This window comes from Oryzias latipes, chromosome 11, assembly GCF_002234675.1.
Source record: "Oryzias latipes chromosome 11, ASM223467v1".
Lineage (NCBI taxonomy): Eukaryota > Metazoa > Chordata > Actinopteri > Beloniformes > Adrianichthyidae > Oryzias > Oryzias latipes.
Window position 1 is genome coordinate 20,032,050 of NC_019869.2, and position 14,718 is coordinate 20,046,767.

The following is a 14,718-nucleotide window of genomic DNA, read 5'->3' on the forward strand; positions in this document are numbered from 1 at the left end:
CCTGCTATCTTACAGCCCTAAAACTTCAAGCTAACATTAGCAGTGAAACTAAAGTGGGGAGCAATATTGGAGCTATCCAGCTGTCCGGTTTACAGCCAGATTCCAGCTCAGACGAGGAAAATTAAGACGTTATTGTATCTATTTGTCTGCAAGTGGATGCATCAGAATGGAGCAGAGCAGAGAGACTTTGTCCCACCTATTTCCCTTGCTGCTTCACAAAGAAGAGCTCTTTCAAACTTACTTGTTTAAAAACACAAAAAAATGATTTTCATTTTGTGATGATGGAGGACAGATATGAAGAATATTAAGATCAATTTTACATTTCTGCGTATTTCTTTATGCAAATTGTTGTAAATCAGGAGCTCAATCAAACAACATCTTTATATTCTTTATATTATACGGCTCAAAACCATTCGCTTTTATGCAATTGAAAAGTCTTTACTGTGTGGCACTTCCTCCCCAGCTGGGTTAAAGCAGCAGAGCTGCACACACCACCAAAACAACTTGGCACTGGTCTGAATAAGCTATTATTACCTATCAAAAACTTTTAGAACATGTCTTTTGCTAGTAGATGAGAAATGTACAAAACGATTCATTTTTTTTAATTAGTCCCCACTTTCTGTTATTCAGTTGAGCATATATTTTTGTATTTTTTTTACCCTTAATTCAGCATTTAAAGCAAGGTTATTCAATATTGGTTTGTTTTTTAAGCCCGTTGTTGTGATTTGTGAGCACTTTTACTCAGTAACTCTGTGAAACATTTCACTGCTCCACTCAGGTTATGTTTAGCCCAGTTTAGGACATGATGAAGAAAAGGGACTGTTGTCTTCATCAGATCCCAATCTATGAAACCTCATAAAATGAAAGAAAAACAAAATGTTCTCCATGTGACTGTAAATCACACAAAGACTCTCATTCATCCAGGTTGGTTCCATTGTAGTAGGTTTAGGGGATGTCATCTGGACTTGGTTTTAAAGTTGGAAGACGTTTCACCTCTTATCCAACTATTAACGACCCGAAACCACGTAGGCTAAGTGGACAACACCTCCAGTTTCAGGTCTGACTCCTCCCCCATGAGCGCATATATACCAGCTCTTAGACCAGCTATTTCAGAATTGACAAAGCCTCTTAGATAAGAGGTGAAACGTCTTCCAACTTTAACACCAAGTCCAGATGACATCCCCTAAACCTACTACAATAATACATTCAGTTTCACACCCTTTTAGTCTTCAGAAATTGGGTTACTTTTACTCGAGAACAGTTTTTAGAAACTCAATCCGTCTCTTGACCTGACAATGATTTGTGTTGTTGTTGTTTGTTTGCCTTTTAAACAGGATTTTACTTCTGGGGCCGTCTGGTTCACAGCATTGCAGCAGTTTTATGGCGGTCCACTTTTCCGTGGTTCCACGCTCCAACAGCCGCAAAAAAACCAAATCCCTCTGAAAACATGCATTTGGTGCAAGCAGCTCCTGTTGAACACTGAAGCTCTGTTCTGTTCAGATGTTCTGTAGTTTTTTTTTTTTTATTGCTGATGGGTTCTGGTACCACGTGACTGACTGGTTATCCAACAGGAATACACGCTCATCCAGCGGATTCTCCTCGGTGCCTTCACAGGGTCTCTGCTGGATGTAGAGGATCAAACCTGATCTCACCTAAACTCTGATTGAAGATAGACAGATTATTGAAGATAGACAGATTGAAGAGAAGAAAGAATAGATTCAAGTCTTGACAAAACATCATGGACAGAAACAAAGCCATGAAAAAGTAAAGCCTTTGAACTTTTTTGCCTCCATAGAAAATCTGCAAATGAAATGATGCAAATACTGCAAAACAAAACTGAATAGAAGCTCATTAGGAGGACTCAAAACAACATTATCAGCATCAGCACATTTTATCCCCGTCTGATTAAAATGGTCTGTCAAGGCTGTAAGGCTGTAAGTTCAAAATGACTTTAAACACTCCAATAAAAATCACACTTTGGTGTTTTTAACATGTTCTTGTAGCATTTTTCTGAAAATGAAGCTTAAACTTGCATTTTTTATTTCTTTTTTGAAGTTGTTGTGAATCAGGAGCAGACGAAAATGTGCTGTTGGAAGGAGATTGTATTTGTGATGTGGAAAATACACTTGGTGGAGCCACAAGTTCCCTGCTCTGCTCCATTCTGATACGTCCACTAGTACACAAACAGATCCATGTACGTCTTTGTTTTCCTCGTCCGAGCTGGCATCTGGCTCTAAACTGTAGCTCCAATATTGCCGCCATTTTTGTTGCCCTCCTAATGTTAGGTTGGGGGTGTAAGGGGCTGTAAGCTACCGGGAAACAGAGAGCGCTGATTCCTTCCTGTTGGCCTCTGCGTTCAAGCGACCACTTCCAACAAAAAGTCCATGTAAAAACTCGTTTAGTACAATCTTAAATGCCCATCACATGTCCAGTGTGTATGTAGCTTAACAGGCGAAAGGAAGGGGGGCGTAGTGGCTCCACACATACAATCCCACCCACAGTTCAAAGGAAAGCTTCTGATGAATACTGCCGCTCTGCAGAAACCATGTCCTAGATTTTTGTCCAAAAACACCATAATCATAGTTAAAAAAAAACACTGGGAAGGCTTTTGCAGAAGATCAGAAGATGATCTGAGTGGGACTTTGAGAAGATCAAAACCTCTGACATCTTCCCTGACAAGAGGTTTGGCCTAACATTATGAATTACACTCTGCAGGTCTCCTCCATGTCATCTAGAGAAAGACCTCTTCTGCTTTTCTTGCTGACTCTGCATGTGATGTCATCTTGTCAGCTGTTCCTTGGCAACAAGCCCCTCACCCTGGTACTGGAGAACTCTGATTTTCAGTGAATGCCTTTCTAAATGACACTCACCCACACGTCTGCAGGAGCGGTCTCAAGTGTGCGCTACCCACAATGCATCACTGCCTGTCGGGTTGCGCTGGGTTTGTGCAGAGGTGCAGCAGCTGAGTGTCAGGGCGACATCAGTCAGACCAAACTTAGGTTCATGGCAGCTCTGACATGTTGTTGCTGCTGGCACAGGATCCCCCCCTCCCACACACACACACTCCTTTCACATTCCAATTCAAGCTGCAGGCGGCCTTTCTCCTGCTCCTCCTCCTCCCTTTTCTCCCACCAGTAGCCGGAGTGCATAAAAAATACATCAAACACCAGTAAGAGCCGGCAGCTCCGCCACACTGCAGTCAGTTCTGCCCCCCCCCCCCCCGCCCCATCCACACACAAAATAAGGAGGGGAGGAATTACAAAACAGAAGGATATGGATGGAGAGGCAGAGGCCGGGGTCTGCTCCCTCCTGGGGGAGCAGAGATTTTTACAACAACCCCGCTGCTCCGGCTGGATGACTTACCTTGTGCATAATGAGGCCTTGTTGGACTGAACCCAGCCCGCAGCAGCGTGACCCACTTCCGCAGCACCCCTGTCTGCTGCGGCAGCAACACTGGATATGACAGTGCGGCCGCACTGTCAGATCCAAGCTCCAAGGCGGGGCTCGCCGGACCTCCAGCTCACAAAAGGATCCAACGAGACAGTCTGAATGAACCCGTCCGTGTCCTCTGGATGTTTATGAGCCAGAGTGTGTAACCCTCCTCCACATTCTGGTCCTCAGGAGACCTGGTGGGGGTTGACCCCCCTCATTATCTCTCTCTTGGGGGGGAGGTGGCTAAACAGAGTTGTGATGCTGCATCAAAATAGCTGGTGGAGAAATATTCCCATTAATTTCTAATGAGATCCGGACTTATGACCCCGAGACCGCCCCCACCGCCCCCAGGACCCATCATCTACACCATAATGGCCCCAAGATGGCTGTAGCTTTGATGCTGAAATCTAACTAAAAGTTTTTTACGGTCATACAGGAAGAAGGAGCTGGAATGCCAAGGACATGGCAGCTCGCTGCGGGGCAGGTTCCCGCCGGCGTCTGGCCCCTAATGACGCACAACAGGGGCCCTCCCTTAATCACCGTGTCTTCTAATGAGATGAAGAAACATGAACGGGGCTCGTTAACGCTGGGCTATTAATAGCCACTTATAGACTCATTAGCTTCTAAACTGCAATTATGTTTATTACCAGAAAGAGGAAACGGTGGAACCGAGCAAATTCTGGAGCGAGAAGCTGCTCAGCTTTCAGCACTCACAATGTACTAATGTCTTGTCTTGCTGCAATGCATTATGGGAGCCGACACAGCTGATGACGGGTTAAAATACACTTTTATTTACACAGTAAAACAACATAAGCATCATACAGGATCATAAAATCTAGTTTATTTACAGGATTAGAAATGCATTGGTTAAGTTCATGTAGAGGAGCTGAACAGTCAGATCATGTGACTGATCATGTGACCGACACGCTCTACTTCAGTGGTCCAGAAAGCTGAAAATACTCCTCTGAGAGTTCTTTGTTTTCAGGACGTTTTCATCTGTGCGCGGCCTCTTCGCAGATGGCTTCACGGCCTCCACCTGGCTCCTCTTCTTCACCATCTGAGGACCAAAGATGCAGTTCATGAGAGATCGCAGATGCAGTGGCAGCGTGGACTTTGGTGCCCCTTGCTGGTCAGCGCACAAAACTGCTTCAGTGTCTCTTTTTTTTGATGACTACAGAGCAGGAGGAGGATCGGAACATCTACTGGACCTTCTAAAAATACTTTTGCAAGAGGAAAGGAGCAGGAAAATTACTCACCTTTTTCTGAGGGTCGCCTGCTGCTGCGGTCTTTTCGGGAGACAGAGTCTGAAACAGGAACCCGCGGCTGTTTCTGGGAGCCAGGGGGTTCGTCTCCGAGATGGAGGCCAGTTTCTGCAGGACGGACTGTGGCTGGCTGAGCAGCGAGCCCCTCCTCACCTACAGGGGGGTGCCCAAAACCTTTAAAGTGGCGGTCGCAGAGGAGAAGCAGATGCTCGCTGTGGAAAGACCACTCACCTGCCGAGGTTGCTGGGAGTTTTGGAACGGGTTTAGAGCAGAGCTCCTCTTCTTCTCTGGTAGAGGAGCCGCAGACTGTTCTGCTGAACAAAAAGCAGAACAGGCGTTTAGGTCCAGAAAAAGGGAAACCAAAGCGGCAGAGCTGACCTTTACAACTAGGAGTTTAGCACACCCTAGTGTCCAGAGAACGCAACTTCAACCAGAACTAAACAAATTTAAATGTTTTGTTGCTTTAGTGCCAGCTTTGATTTTTTAAACACGTTTATATTTAAATAAATGCATTTTTTTGGTAAGAGGTAAATAACAAAAATTAATATTAAGAAAAGATTATAAACTATCTGGATTTGACACTGTTTTATTTCTCAAGTTTAACTCTCATCATCTGATGCCAGTGTGAAAAATGAACGAGCCATCTGCTGTCATGGAAACGGTGCCGACCTTTGTTCTGCAGCGTCCTGACCGTCAGCTTCCGGGCCAGCTTCATGAATCGACTGTCCTCGTCTCCCATCTTCTCGTCGTCGGCATCCAGACCGCCTTTCTTCTGTTCGGACTGAGAGGAAACAGGTCAAGCTGGAGTCGGGACAGATGGGAAAAGGGGCAGGCAGTTCTGTACCTGCTCCCTGAGCCACTGCTCCCTTTCCAGTCGCTCCTTCCTCCTCTGGACTTCGGCGGGGTCCACGTCATCTTCCTCACCGCCTTCCTCGCCATCATGTCCCCCCCTCTCTGTGTTAAAACCTTCATCTGGTCCAGAAAAGAAAAAAACAAAAAGAAAAAATTTTTAAAGACCCGTAGATTTAAACTTTAGCTTTCCTTCATTGCCCAGCGGCTCACCCATGTTCTTCCAGCGGAACCGGCGGGCCCGACCCGGCCCGTCAGAGTGCAGGTCCCCATCAGCCAGGTACCGCTCCTGGTAGAGCCTGAGGCGGCGCTTGTCATCATCCAGAACCTGCTTCCTGTAACCATCAACAGGATTTAGAGCCGGTCAGAACCTGCAGGGCCACCTGCAGACTCAGAGCTTTTGAAGCATCGCTGCTAAGCAACAGAGTGGGGCGACTGTTGCCGTGTGTCCATCACTCACATGTGGATCTTGTTGACTTGGTCCTGCAGCTCTTCGTCAGACGGCAGCTCCTCCAGGGACTCCTCCTCCTCATACTCGCTTCCTCGCTCGTCGTCCTCGTCTTCGCTACCAACGTCGCTCCCCGAAAGCTCCGCCTCCGACTCCACGTAGTCCATCAAAGTCCTGGAAAGAGCGGCGGGAGTTACCGAGGCGCTCGCTACAGAGTAGTTGTCTGTTTTCTAGAGACTCACATTTTCTTCTTCTTCCTCCTCTTGACACGCAGAGGAGCAAACAAACCCTGCAGCTCCTCCTCTTCCACCTCGTTGTTCTCTGCGTCGCTTGAGTCTCCGTCCTCTTCCTCCTTGTCTTCTTCTCTGTCCTCTTCCTCCTGTACATAGAGGTTTTCCATGACCCGTTTCAGCTTCTGGATTTCTGGTTCTGCAGGAGAACTCACCTGAGCGCTGTCGATGTCTGATAGAAGGTGGAACTCGCAGTCCTCCTCTTCCTCCTGCTCTTCCTCCTGCATCTTCACCTCTGATGCTTTCACCTCTGGAGTGAAAGCAGCTGGACGGATCTCCGGTCTGGTGTTTGGATCCATCGCAGACTCACCAGGACTGGAGAATTTTCCTGAGCAGAGCCCCAGGAGCTCGCTCATGGTGTTCTCCGACGCCTGCTGTGTTGGCGGGAACGCCCCAGAGCACAGCCCCAGCAGCTCGTCCTCCTGCGTGGCTCCGAGGCCGCCGCTCGGCCCTGAGGCGCTCTCCTCCCCCGTGCCGAACCCCCCTGAGCACAGCCCCAGCAGCTCCCCCATGTTCCCGTCCATGGCGTTCTCGTCCAGATTGTCCAGCACCAGCGACCTCTTGAGGGAGGGGGCCACCCCGGGCCTCGGCCCCACATTCAGGAAACCGTCTGCGTCCAGAAGCTGGGACTGGGCGTCGTCCTCCAGGGAGAAGCGCCCCTGCGAGTCTCCGCCCACTCCACGACTGGAGGAGGGCCCCGCCAGCTGGCCTGAGTCTGCGCCGGGGGATGGGGGGGCATACAGGTCCTGAGAGTCCTCCACCGGGAGGCAGAGGGACGGCTCCGAGAGTTTTCCAGAACTCTGTCAGGAAAGAAAAAAATGATTTAAGAACTTTTTCTAAGACTTTATTTAAGTTTATTTACTCAGACTTCTGTCGCAAAATTAAAACACTTAAAATAACTTAAAAATGAAAATTCATAAACTTTTCTGAAGTTGTCTACCTTCGAGGCCGAGCCAAGGAAGTTGGGCCTGAAGAAGCATGGCGATGGCGACCGGAAGGCGGCGGAGCCGAATGCCGCTCTCCCGGTGGCGCGCTGGTTGTTGACGGGCTGGTAGGAGGTGAGCATGGATCCTGCCAGCTCGAAGCTGCTGTTGTGGCTCATGTCCTTCACCAGGGACAGGGAGTCCTCCTCCTCTGTGGGCGGGGCACAGACAGATGGCGCCCTTTTCAACCCAACATGCTCGTCAACAGGAAGTGGCAAGACCAGCAAGCACTCACCAGTCTTGTTGCTGCTGTCGGGCCCAGGTGGCGGCGCTCTCCTGACGCCGTCGCTGAAGAAGAACGTAACGCGTTAAAGTCTTAAAAAGTTTTTTTTTTTAAACAGTTTTTTTGCGGGGGAACGAACCCGGTACGAGAGCACGAGCTGCCGGGAAACAGCATGAGGGTGCCGTCGGCGTGGACAAGGTCGGACACAGGCGCCACCTCGCCTTCTTCTTCAGCGCCGCCCAACAAGTCATCCAACCCCTGAAACACAATTGTTTTGGAATTTTTAAGAACCATCTGAAGACCCTCTGAAGGTTTCCATGATTTATGATTTTTCTGGATTACACCAGCAGGGGGAAGCACTGAGGCTCAAATCCATCAGGGAAACCTAAATGGTTTTCCTTTCGCTGAGTCTGGTGGTTTTTGTTTTTTTAAATCTTTCAGATAAAACCCTTAAAGTTCTCACCTCCTCTTCCTCCGACTCATCTGTCATGTCCTCCTCCTCTTCCTCCTCCTCACAGTCTTCGTTGTCCAGGCGGTGCAGCTCAGCCCTGCGGGCCCGCTCCTCCCTGCGCCGCTGTGCCATGGCGAGCTGCAGGCGCTGCTTTAGACTCAGCAGCTTCTCTCCTTCAGAGACGCGCCAGTTAACCACACCCCCACTACTACCCTGTAGCTCCGCCCACGCCTGCTGCTCTTCCTCACCTGGTTTGGCGGGGACCGGCTCTTCGGCGCCATCTTTGACAGTGATCGTGAGCGTCTCGGACCGCAGTTCCTCCTGCCCTGAGGGGGCGCTGTCTTTGCGCACGATGTTGAGCTGGAGCGTGCGCTCTCCGGGGGGGTGCGCCGGGGGTTGAATGTGACGAAGGTAGCGTTCTTTCAGGGCCGCTACGCCTGTGGGGGGTTGGCGGCCATGAGCAAAACGGAGGGGCAGGTCAAAGATGCAGCGGAATCAAACTCACCTGGGTTGAGTTGGGGGGGCTCCAGCTGAACGAAAGCGCCCTCGTCCGCGCACAGCTTTGCCACAGGCGGGGGGTCCAGGCCCAGCTCCTTCAGTCTTTTCAGCTTCCTGGTTTTGACGAGCAGAGGAGCAGGAGGCTCCGCCTCCTCTTGCTGCTGGACCTCAGAGCCCGACTCTGCAGCAGTTCTGGTTTCCTCTGGAGGCGGGGCCAGGCTTCCCCGCTCGCAGTCAGAAACAGGTTTCTCCGTTGCGTCTGACTCCTGCAGACTCTCCGACAGATAAAGCATCGGGCCCGATTCCAGCTCCGGATCAGAACCTCCAGAAGCTCCGTCTGGCCCACAGAGACTCTCTCCGTGGGCTCTCTCTCTCTCTTGCTGCGGGGACGAGGTCGCTGAGGGCACAGGCAAAGACTCAATCTGATTGGTTGAGGGCTCCAGGGAAGCAGGGGTTTCCTGCTCTGTAGTTGGTTGGCTGGACTCCTTCACGGGAGGAGCGTCGGGCGGCGTCTCCAACATCATCTGAGAGTATTTTGAAGATCTGATGGGAGAAAGATGAAATATTGTTTTCAGAGCAAAGATCTTTGATTTGTTCGCAGGTTCAACTCCAGGGTTGGAGAGAAACTCAGCGCGACTTCCTAGTGCCTTTACATGAAGGGGCTTTTATTTTGAAAAAGCAAACCAACTTCCTGCCTTTTTTGCACTGCAATTCTTCTGCTCAACGACTTAAACGCCTATATCTCAGAGTCAAACTCCCAAACAGAACAAACTACGTTTGTCGTGGGGAGGGTCTTACTTGAGCAGTGCCATTGCGGGACCCTGGGGGCGGGCTTTTCTCCTGTAGAAGTCGTGGATGCTTTTGGGCTCTGGGATGTGGTATGGCAGACCCAAAGAGGACTCTGTGGGGGCAGGAGGGGATGTTAGCTCAGGTGGAGCGGGTGGGGGCGCCGCAGATGGGCGGAGGAGCGCTCACCTCGGATCAGGCGCTGCGACTCGCTGTGCAGCTGCTTCATGGCCTCTCGGCTCGCCCTCGCCGCCTTCCTCTCCTGTGGACAGGAGAACAACAAGTTGATCACATGACTGACACTTCCCTGGCTTGGGGGGAGACTCTGGCTCCGCCTACCGCGCGGTGGGGCTTCTCCGCTGCCTCGTCATCGTCATCCCCCTCACTTAGAAGGCGTTCCTAAAGAAACAGAACCTTTGAGCAAGGCTTCATCGTGGAGCCCCAGCAGACGGCTGACTCGGATATTTATCTTAACCTCCTGCTTTTTCATCTTCTGCTTGACTGCAGCTCGGATGGCGTCCAAAGATTCCTCCTCCTCCTCTTCTTCGTCGTTTAGCCCTGTGTCGAACAGGTCCGTGTCGCCCAACGGACACCCGCTGTCGTTCAGCGATCGCGGCAAAGCACCACCCTAACGAGACAAGACGGGTTTTTACCTCACCATCTCTCTGTTCCGATCCGTTTGAGCAAGCAGAACTTACCTCATTTTCATCGCCAAACCTCCTCCTCTTCAGCTTCTCCACCGCGTTACTTCGCCTCTCCTGTTTCTCACGCCGCCTCCGGCTCTTCTCTCTGTTCTTCGCCTCTGCCTGCTGCGACTCCTCCCTTCCATCCGACTCGCCGTCCTCGCTGTCGGTGAGCCGGTGGGCAACTCTCCTCTGCGCTCCTTTCCTGCTGCTCTGCTCCTCCTCGCCGCTGGATAGCTGCTGAGCTTCTGCCACAGGGAAGCCGTTTTCTGCCGCTTCCTCCTCCTCGCTGTCACTGTCTCTGATGGCGACACGGCGAGGCTTTCTGTGAGCCGTGATGTCATCATCAGAGTCTGCAAAAACAACAACAAAAAAGAGAATCTGTAAAAAAAATAAACATGAACCGAGAATGAAGACTTAATCCTGAAGAAGGTGTTCACATTAGACACAGAACCTCAGGGCTCTATTCTCGGCCCTTTCCTGTTTTGTCTTTATCTGCCTCCAACAGGAGGAGGAGGAGGAGGAGGTTGTGGAGGAGCAGTCATGAGTCTGGTTTGTAAAACAGTGCAGCTTTTTTTCTTTTTTAACATAAATAATAATTTGCGACAAAGCTTCATGTAAAATTCATTTTTTTATGTTTTATCTAAAAACTGTTTTTTTTAGAGTTTCCTCGTGTTTCTCTAGGCATCCCGTATCAGAGTGACCCAGAGAAGCACTGCACGTTTTTCCAACATCCCGATCATTCTAGATCAGTGGTTCCCAGCGAATGCGGGCCGGTACTGGTTCGTGGGACAGTTAGTACAAAGAGAGACAAAAACACATAGAATTTGATTCTGAGGGAAGTTTTATTTAAATATGCATGTCAAGGTGGATTTTTGTTTATTATTTTATTTAGAAAATGCCAGTTTTAGTGAGTGTTTTCTTCTTCTTTTTTTATCCGTCGCACCAAAGTTTTTTTTTAACATTTCTGAGTTGAGGGAAAATCTAATTCACATTTTAATGGTTCATTCATCTTCTAAATCTGTTTATTCCCTTTCGGGGTCACGGGGCTGCGGGAGCCTATCCCGACCGCTCGTGGACGAAGGCTTGGGACATCCTGAACAGGTCGCCAGTCTGTCGCAGGGCCACAAATCTCAGACCCATGCACTCTCACATTCACACCTATGGACAATTTAGAGTAACCAATAACCTGTGAAGCATGTTTTTGGACGGTGGGAGGAAGCCGGAGAAAACCCACGCATGCACGGGGAGAACATGCAGCCAGTTTACACAAAATGTAGAGAACAAATAATGTTTTAACAGTTGCTGATGTTTTACATAGGATGAAGATAAGAGAAACGGAATCTGACCGGTCCATGAGAATTTTCACTATCAGTCTGCAAGATCTTCCAAGAATATTCTAAAACAGAATCATGGGGGGTGGAGCCTTCCTGGTTAAGCTAACAGATCAGCGCAAAGTAGCTTTTCTCCGCCTCAGAACCTGTTGGACTTATGTTAACTGTGTGAATGGTTGATGAGTTCCAGTAGTTTGAAGAATGGCCAAACCGATGAGCTATGAATAATCTCTAAAGCTACGTTTACACCGCGCGTTCAAGCGGCCACTTCCGATAAAAGGCTATGGAAACGCGCAAAAAACATGCTGTTCAGGCTTCTAGGTTCGGATCTCTAGCGTTCACGTGTAGCTACACAAGATTACAAGTTTTCGGGCTCTACATATGAAATTCACATCCATTGAACGTGCTCTAAAATATAAAACCAGGTCAAACCTTGACCAATCGGGGGCTCTGATTTGGTAGTGACACACGGATGGCCTCCCTTCTCATTTAAGTGCCAGCTAGGGCTGCGCGATATGAGGAAAACTCGCGATATGCGATATTGGTGGTTAATATTGCGATAACGATATAATTTGCGGTATATAAACAAATAGCAAAACAACCAAAAACATCATTTCCATTTCACTGCAACAGTTTAAAAATCATACTCCAAATGACCCTTGTCGACATAGGAGGCAAACATCAAACATAAAAGGGCTCATCTGATTGATCAACAACGTTAACGGGTCCTTCCGATTGGTTAAACGCATAAATGGATTTATTTGACTCATTAAATACTTCAAGCTGCCGTGAGTTTGTTTTAGCACATTTAAGGTAACCATTTATTGTGATTTTCGCCGTCTTTTGCTGTATGCATATTGCACAGCTTGATGTCCCGATAACGATAAATTTGCGGTATATTGTGCAGGCCTAGTGCCCGCCATTTGAAAATGGGTCGTGGAGGATAAATGATTAATTGCGGTTTGTTTCCGGACAGAATTACATGAGACCAAGTCTTTCATATATCGGAATAGAGATGTGGGGGGGAAAAAAGGCAGATTTATGAGATCTGCACCACTTCAACATTTCGCACCAAGCCTCTTCCAACTGTAGTTGAAGAACCCCTTCCTGCCTGTCCAGTGTGGGTTAATGCACGTAGCTGGGATGAACGTTTTCCTCACATGTGCATGAATATAAATGCTACTGTTGCATTCACTGACTTATTTTATACGTTTCACAACAGATCATCCATGTTGTAGAAGAAAAACTGAAGTTACGCTGCAGATGTGAGGCCAGGCTAGAACAGATGATAAGGGTGCGTTTAAAGATTAAAGATACACAGGACCTCTAGAAAAAAACTAATCCTTTGTTTTTTTGTTAGCAACATAACCAAACAGCACAGACAGAGTGAAGGCAAGTGATGTCCTCGTTCTGCTTCAGTACCTGGGGGGTCGTCCGTCCTCCTTTCCGTCTTTGCCTCCCCTTCATCTGCCGGAGAACCCATCCCGCTGTCCGAGTCGCTCTCCGGAGCAGCTGCTGCTGGCTCCTCTGCCTGCAAAGGAGACGAGAGCCGCAGCTGTGACAGCGTGCACGTGCCTGACGCACCTTAACTACATCCTGTGGATGGTGCGTTCACGGTCCGAGCAGCGGTCGGTTACACTCTGTTCCCAAAATGTAATAACCCCCCCATTAATCTTTTTTTTATGTTCTTTGACCAAAATTGAATATTTAAAACGTAAACTACAAGCATAAACAATCAAGTGTTTTGTGTGACAGAGAACAGACGAATTCTTCACAAAAAAAGTAGATGGCGCCCCTAGCAAAACAACAATGAAACGGCCGCGAACTGTTGCAAACTAGACTTTAACAACTTAAAACAGGATTTATACTAATATTTAAAACCTCAAAAGCCTGAAAATGTTTGCTTTAAATCCTTACAACTGTCCAGCAGGTTGAAATAATCATTTATTTTGAATTAATCAACTGAAACAGTACTCAAACCACCCGACAGCTAAGCTAGCCAAGCCAACTAGCGCGCTTGATGCTAAGGCTAAGAAAAGAAGCGAATAATTTAAAATATTCATACTAATCTATTAGTAACGTTTATATGGTTAGTCTATAAACACCACTACTGTCAATAATCAGGTAACTAACACAAGGATTTGTTGATTTTAACTTCCTCACTTGTTGTTGGGACAGAACCAGGCTCATCTTTGTCTCCGGTCAGTCAGTGTCTGAGTCTCTGCCTCCTCTCACCGAAAAAAACCTGCTCGGACTCGGCTGCTTCGATCTGCTACGCGCGTTACAGACGCGGGATAAAAGCAGTTCCGAGCAACAACCACTATTTTAATCTTTCAGGGAACATTCACAACCACAGACGGTGTCTCCGTTCTTCTCCTCCCGCTTGTTCCAACAACCAACACGAAGGTTTGAGCTTTCGCGCGCCGTGACAGCTGGTTCGCTTGGGTTTTATCGCGAGGTGTCAATCTGTCCTTTCTCGTGTTGTGATTGGTGGGTTTGGGACAGTTGGATCCAACCACTATGACGTAATCATTCAAGAGTTTGTATGTTTTATACACCGCGTATGGGTACAAAGGCGGAGCTTGGCGCTTTTTCCTGTAATTTACGCTTTAAATTTACATTGAAAAAAATAAAAATAAAACATTCAGTCTGCGGTATCACTGCAAACATATATATTCATACAGCACGCTTGAAAACAACCTCATTTGACCAAAGTACTTTGGTTACTAGAATGACACGACTAACAAACAAACAACACTTTCGTCTTAAAGCTTCCCCAATACAAGAGAGACTCTCAAAATAAGGTTCTACATTTTAAAACTGTTTAAACAAATAGATTTAATCTGAATTCTACAAGTGAAATAACATAAACAGAATTAAAAAGTTTAGTTGAATTAAGACAAAATAATCCAATGCAAAAAAGCCAGGATATACTATAGGATACATACATGCTTGTTTGATTTTATTATATTACAATGTTATCTTTACTACTTTTCCCTTCCTTACTGTTCTTGCACTGATGGTGATGCTTAAATCTCATTGTACTATGCACAATGACAATAAAGCCAGTTTATTCTATTCTATTCTTCTATTCATAACTATTGATTGTGTTTCATAAACTCCAATCAGTCTTGGCTTTCTTCTCACAATATAATGTTTTTAAAAAAACGTAAATAAATTAAACCGTGGGCTACACGGCGGTGCAGTGCTTTGTGCTCTCTCCTCACAGCGAAAAGGCCCTGGTTCAAATTCCAGCTGAGAGCTTCTTGTATGGAGTTTACAAGTCCTCCCTGGTCATGTGTGGTTTTTTTTTCCAGGCTCTCTGGCCTCCTCCCACACTTCAACATATGTTGATTGGTTACTTTAAATTGTCCCTAGTTGTGAGTGCGTCTCTGGAAGTGATTGTGTGGCCCTGCAACAGACTGGCGACCTGTCTGGGATGTACCCTACCTTTGCCCGACAGTAGCCAGGACAACCCC

General features: G+C 47.7%; 1 protein-coding gene across 2 annotated transcripts; it reads right to left on the reverse strand.

The window, feature by feature from the left end:
- Positions 1-4,200: 4,200 nt before the first annotated feature.
- clspn (claspin) lies at positions 4,201-13,699 on the reverse strand. Of its 2 annotated transcripts, none has more exons than XM_011481132.3 (22): positions 13,403-13,699; positions 12,662-12,770; positions 9,921-10,258; positions 9,698-9,850; positions 9,562-9,621; positions 9,412-9,484; positions 9,235-9,337; positions 8,444-8,979; positions 8,187-8,375; positions 7,951-8,111; positions 7,627-7,745; positions 7,500-7,552; positions 7,222-7,415; positions 6,437-7,081; positions 6,234-6,370; positions 6,004-6,165; positions 5,757-5,878; positions 5,539-5,666; positions 5,364-5,475; positions 4,926-5,008; positions 4,689-4,847; positions 4,201-4,489 (listed from the first exon to the last, which is right to left on the reverse strand). In XM_011481132.3, exons 1-22 carry the CDS (start codon positions 13,427-13,429, stop codon positions 4,367-4,369), a joined length of 3,786 nt encoding a protein of 1,261 aa, XP_011479434.1. In that variant the 5' UTR covers positions 13,430-13,699; the 3' UTR covers positions 4,201-4,366. The 2 variants fall into 2 exon arrangements, with proteins under 2 accessions (XP_011479434.1, XP_011479435.1); XM_011481133.3 differs by having other exon boundaries at positions 4,926-5,005; positions 13,403-13,697.
- Between the last annotated feature and the right edge of the window lie 1,019 nt (positions 13,700-14,718).